This window comes from Myotis nattereri (genome assembly GCF_964212035.1).
Source record: "Myotis nattereri genome assembly, chromosome: 3".
In the NCBI taxonomy this organism is placed as follows: domain Eukaryota; kingdom Metazoa; phylum Chordata; class Mammalia; order Chiroptera; family Vespertilionidae; genus Myotis; species Myotis nattereri.
The window spans coordinates 1663044-1668742 of record NC_138077.1 but is presented as its reverse complement, the minus strand read 5'-3'; the positions used below and the strand labels follow the sequence as shown (position 1 = coordinate 1668742).

The following is a 5699-nucleotide window of genomic DNA, read 5'->3' as shown; positions in this document are numbered from 1 at the left end:
AGTGTCCTGGGTCTCAGGTGCCTCATTCAGCAGGAGGAGGGGGGCCGGTCCCACCCGGGTCTCCTGCCACTGGCATTCCGTGGGCTCAGATACCATCTGGCACGTGTGTCCCTTGTCCCGGGCAGTGCCCGCCTGCGTGCTGTGTTCTCTGTGGTCATTGAAGCAGAAACGCGCCCCCTTCGCTTGCCATGCAGGTGTCTCTCGCCCGACCAGCCGGCGGGGTCCAGGGCCGGTCCTCCTGGTCCTGCCCAGGCCTCTCAACATGGGGGGCAGGGGAGGGGAAGGGGGGAGGGGGGCAGGGGTACGGGGGCAGGTTTCTGAAGGAGCAGCTGATCCCAGGAGCAGAGGACTCGCCCTCAGTTCTGACTGGCGCGGCAGCTTCTGCGCTGGCTCTGTTTCAAAGGACGGAGTAGGCTTTGCTCGGCAAGGTCGTGGCAAGGTCACGTCACATAGGAAACCGGCTGGCACACGGGTCTCAGGGATGATGGGGCCGCCCGGTTCTCACAGCTCAATTTGGTAAGAGAGGCCGCACCTGCTTGCAAACAGGGTCTCCCTCCATCTGACGCTGCTCCATACAAGCGACCCTGTGGTTTAGGAAAACATGATGTTCTCCGACCCGTGCCCGTGGGCCCGCTCCGGCGAGGTGGCACTCTTCTTTCTGAAGACCTACTGCGCGCGCAGGAGGGCACTGAGCCAGCAGGCTGCTGCCCCCGGAGGCCGCGGGTGCCTGGTCGCTGCCGTGCTGGGAAAAGGCATCGACTGAACGGCTCTTCCTGCCGCCACCTGGTTCCTGGCAAGTTCAGGAGCATCACTGAACGTGGAAGGGCAGCCCCACTTCCTCTGGCTTCCTGCGGCCCCGGAGGCGGAGCTACAGGCTGGCCTTTGAGTGCTGGCCGCTGGCGTGGGCCCAGCTGCCCTGCCCGCCTGGGGAGCCCAGGAACAGGGCGGCCACAGGGAAGCCCCGCGTTAATGACCTGACCTTGAAGCGAGATGCTGTCGGCGCCCAGAGTGGCGCTGACTCCCCGCTGGGACTCCTGCCTTCCAGGTTGCGTGTTCCACACGGTTACATGCTCCCCGCTGGTGTCATCAGCTCCCGCAGAGCCTGTAAATGGGCCATCGCAGGCCAGGGAGTCCCACGGGCGTGCAGCCGTGTTTGCTGACTGCTCACCGGCCTCACACGCACGGACCAACTCGCCCCTCAGGGCCTGTGCTCTTTCGGGTCCGCTCCCTGACCGCCGGGGCCGGGACCTTGTGTGGCAGCGGCCACGTGTTTCTTCTCATCTTGACTCCTGCCTCACGCCCTCCCTGCTTTCCCGACCCTGCAAAGACCCCGCTCAACCCGCTCCCCCTGCGGGAAGCCTCTTGCGGATTTCCCGAAGCCGCCTCCTGCTCCAGCCCTGTGCCTGCAGCACACACTGCAGCTCAGACAGAAGGGAGAGGCCTGACGGTGCATGTTTGACACTGTATGCACATGTATGCACATGTATGCGCGTGCACTCACACACACACAGACACACCTTACTGTTTTATCCTGCAGGCCTCCAGAATGCCCACGGATGCTGTCTTCCCGGGTGTAAATTCATATATATATATATATAGTTTGTTTTTTAGAGAGAGAGAGAGGAAGGAAGAGGGAGAGACAGAAACATTGATGAGAGAGGAAGTCACGGACCGGCTGCCTCCTGCACAGCCCACACTGGGGATGGAGCCTGCAACCCGGGCCTGGGCCCTGACTGGGAATTGAACCGGTGACCTCTTGGTTCATAGGTCAATGCTCAGCCACGGAGCCACGCCAGCCGGGCAGGATGTAAATGCCTCTAAGGAGCAGGTCTGCATCTTGCGTGGCGTGATGACCAGGGAGAGGCCACATGCTGGCAGGTAAGGTGAACATGCTGATGACATTCCAAAGGGCCCCGCACACCCGTGAAGACACTCAGAACCTTCAGCGGTTCTGGAAACAGGACAGAGCGAGTCCCGCAGTGAAGGGAGAAATCACACGGGGTTACCTTTCCCCGGAGGCCGGCCCTGCCCCCCGTTATCAGCAGAGGGAGGAGGTTCCCTCCCTCTGCCCGGGCCTTCCTGCCTGGGGGGGTGGGGGGGTGGGGATGGTTTGGGATGCCAGTGGCCGCCAGGGGCTGGGGTTGGGGCCGGGGGAATTGCTCTTTTAACCCTAGAAACCTTGTTTGCAGGGAGGACCCCCCTCGGCCTCGATTGAGCTGCTGGCTTTCCTTTTTCTCTCTGTCCCTGGTCAAGACGCAGGTCAGCGAGGATGGGCTGTGGACACACAGAAGCCGCATTGGAAGGCACGGGTTAAAGGAGCCGGGCGTGCCTGGGGGCGGAGTCCGCGGAACCGAAAGCCACTTTCTTTCCCGTCTTCTCCAACCGAGCCTGCCGCTCCCCTGGCCCTGAGCTGGCTGACCACCAGGAAACGGACACTTAGCCAGCCCCCTCCCAGCCCCCTCCACGGGTTCCTGGCGTGAGTGCTCATCCCCTGAATGCACCCAGGCCTCCAGGCGCCAGGGGTAAAGGGAGTCCCTTGCTGGCGGGTTTTCTCTCACTTTCTGCAGATTAAAGGGGAGCTGCTTTCCCTCGGCAACTGGGCACCTGCGACGGCCCGCCTTGGGACAGGGAGGGTTTCCTTAGTGACTGCGAGCGTTCACACTGCATGGAGCGGAGCGAGCCAGTCCCCTGCCAAGTCCCTCCTGACGCCACCCAGCCAGGGCCTTCTCCACCTGCTGAGCAGGACGGGTCCCAGGCCAGGGTTTCCTAGGAGACCAGTCCTCCCTGACCTGAAGGAGGGGGGGCGGGGGCGGTGGGTCACAGCTGGTGCTCATGTTTCAGCTTCCACCCGGGAAAAGAGGAAAGGTGCATTTCTGAGAAAGAGGGGAGATGGTGCATTTGATCATAATGTTTTATTTAACCCATTTTTTCCAGAAGAGGAAGCTGTAGTAAAAAGGAGCCAGAGGCCAAGCATGGCTCAGAGCCTCCCGAGAACTGCCTCCCTCCCTCCCTCCTCCCTCCCTCCCTCCTTCCTTCCCCTCTCCCTCCCTCCCTCCCTCCCTCTACCCCACCCCCACCTGCCCCTGGTCTCGGCCCTGACTGTCCCCTGGCCCTGAGCTGACTGCCCACCGCCTGCCTGAGGCCCAGTCACTGAAGCATTGACCCCCGGGTCTGCGCCCACCAGGGCGCCGGGCACTTTCATTAACAAACAAATCAGACAGCGACCAACAACTCGGGCCTGTGGAGCTTTATTGTGGGTTCCCACAGCGCAAGGAGCCAGAGAGAAGAGATGCCGGAGACCGCGCTGCTCCCACCACACATGCCTTCAGCGCGGGTCCAAAGCGAGCGGGAGCCTCGGGTGGAGAAGGTGCTGCCGCTGTGACCACGGAGCGGCTCACCGTGTAGCTTCCGAGGCAAAGCGACCAGAGGCCGAAGGCGGAGCCCATCCCCTGAGGCCACGGGGTGGGACGATGGGCACGGGTTGGGGCGCAGCCCCCTGGCCGCTTGCGGGGAGAGGAGCGGATGAGCTGGGGGTGCTGGGGTTTCCGAGCCGGCGGCGGGAGGCGGGCTTCGTTTGAGGTCGCTGGGCGCTGGCTGCCTCCCTGCGGGCAGGGCGACGGCAGGCGTCCCAGCCCCCCCCCCGCCCCCCTCCCCGTCCTTCTAGGCCTCGGGACCTGGAGCGAACCGCCCCAGCGCCGCACCCGGCGGTGTGACCTCAAAAACGGATCCAACCGCCGGGCGGCAAGCGGACCCTCTTCCCAAACCGCACCCCGCGACCCTGGAGCTGCCATCGCCGCCTCCCGCGCCACCGCGAGGCCCACCGTCCGAGGGCTGGGAGGGTTCGTCGTCCGCTGCGCCCGGTCTCTGCACCGACTGCCGGTCTTTTCCTCCTGCCGAGGGCGGCAGCCTCCTCTGACAGGGCCGGGCTGGCGGGCACCGGGCGCCTTCACCTCTGGCGGGGGTGGGGGGGGGGGGCAGCTGCAGAACCCCTTCCCGCCCGGAGCGCAGCGCGCGGGCTCCGCAGGTGTGGCCTCTGCGCGGCGCTGGGAGCCGGCCTCCCGCTGCCCCGGGCGAGCACGGTCCTACCGGCCGCCCACGAGCAGGCGCAGCTCCGGGGCGCGGGAGAGCGGGGAGCGCGCTGCGCCCACGCGGCTGAGGCCACACGGAGCCCCCGCGGCGCCCGCGCTTCGCCCAACGGCCGCTCGGGTCACTTGCACTTCCGCGGGGTGGGGGCGCCCCGTGGAGTCCCCTGCTCTGGGCCGGGAGGTCGTCAAGGGGCTCCCGGATGGGCCCCGCGGTGCAGGGCGCCGGGCGCGGGGGCGCGCGGGAGCCGGGAGGGCGAGCGCTCACTTGGAGAACGGCGCGGGCACGGCGGCCAGGCCCAGGCCGGCCGGGACCAGGTGCGGGAACTTGCAGACGGCGCAGGGGCAGAGGCCGGGGCCGCCCGCGCCGCCGCCGCCGCCCGGGAGCGCGAACTGGCCGCACGGCGGCTCCTCGAGCGCCAGCGACAGGTACTTGGCGGGGCGCAGCGCGTCGGGCGGCCCCAGGGCGCCGGGCGCCAGCAGCACCGGGCCGGGCGCGGCGAGCAGGGGCAGGCCGGCCAGCAGCAGGCGCGGCGCGGGCCCGGCGCCCTCGCCCAGCGCGCGGCGCAGCTCCTGCAGCGAGCTGCCCAGCAGCAGGATGTAGTTGCGCGCGAGCAGCAGCGTGGCGATCTTGGAGAGCTTGCGGCCCGGCGCGCCCTGGCAGTGCGCCGCCGAGTAGGGCAGGATGACCTCGCGCAGCGCGTCCATGGCCAGGTTCAGGTCCTGCATGCGCTTCCGCTCGCGGCTGTTGATCTTGCGCCGCAGCTGCTGTTGCTGCTCCTCTTTGGGGTCCGCCCGGGGGCCGCCGTCGGCGCGCGCGCCCGGCCCCGCTCCCGAGCCCGGCGGGTCGGCGGGCCCCTCGGCCTTCTCGCGCGCGGCCTTGGGGAGGAGGGGGGCCGCCGTGGAGGAAGAGGTCGAGGAGGAGGCCGAGGAGGAGGAGGGATGCGGCCGGAAGCCCACCAGTTCGTACAGGGAGGCCCCGAGCTGCACGTCTCCCGGCCGCTGTGGCCGCAGCATGGTCGCGGGGGCCGCGTTCACGCGCGCCTGGGAGACCGCATAGTACATCCGGGGGGCGGTCGGGGCGCCCTTCGGGAACGCCCCGGGGTGGCCCTTGGGCAGCTGCCCCGCCCCGCGGACTGCGCGCGGGGAGCCGACGGCGGGGCAGCGCCCGCACGGGCCCCTTTAAACCCGGCTGGGGAGCCGGCGCCGCCGGCCGCTGGGCGCAGCCAATCGCCGCGCGAGGCCGGGCGCAGGCGCGCGCTCATTGGTCACCCGGGCTCGGGGGCGTGGCTGGCACCAGGGAGCGGGGGTTGGGAGTCGGATCACCGGACCGGCCGGGGCGGGGGAGGGGGGCGGGGAGACACAGGGCCGGCCGGAGGGGGCACAGGAGGCAGGTTTGGGGTGAAGTGAGGTTGTTCTCCCGTCGGTGGGGCTGAGACTCCGGGGCCCGCCCCCCGCGCCTCCTGCCCGGACTCTGGGTGAGTTGTACACATGCGTCTTTATTTAAACCGTCAGGTCCACGCACCGGGAAATAACCGCCTGGCCGTTGGCAAGTGTAGCTCGCAGTGTTAGAACATCCACACGGGTGTGCACCCGCCCTCAGACCCCTTTTCATCC

The 5699-nt window shown here is 68.0% G+C and overlaps 1 protein-coding gene across 1 annotated transcript; it reads right to left on the bottom strand.

The window, feature by feature from the left end:
- Positions 1–3183: 3183 nt before the first annotated feature.
- On the bottom strand, positions 3184–5227 carry OLIG1 (oligodendrocyte transcription factor 1). Its single transcript, XM_081085260.1, has one exon. It carries the CDS (start codon positions 5145–5147, stop codon positions 4347–4349), a length of 801 nt encoding a protein of 266 aa, XP_080941386.1. The 5' UTR covers positions 5148–5227; the 3' UTR covers positions 3184–4346.
- Positions 5228–5699: the final 472 nt, after the last annotated feature.

What these genes read in the sequence shown, in the direction of transcription:
- OLIG1 (XM_081085260.1), bottom strand. Translation starts at nt 5,147, where the DNA reads ATGTACTATGCGGTCTCCCAGGCGCGCGTGAACGCGGCCCCCGCGACC.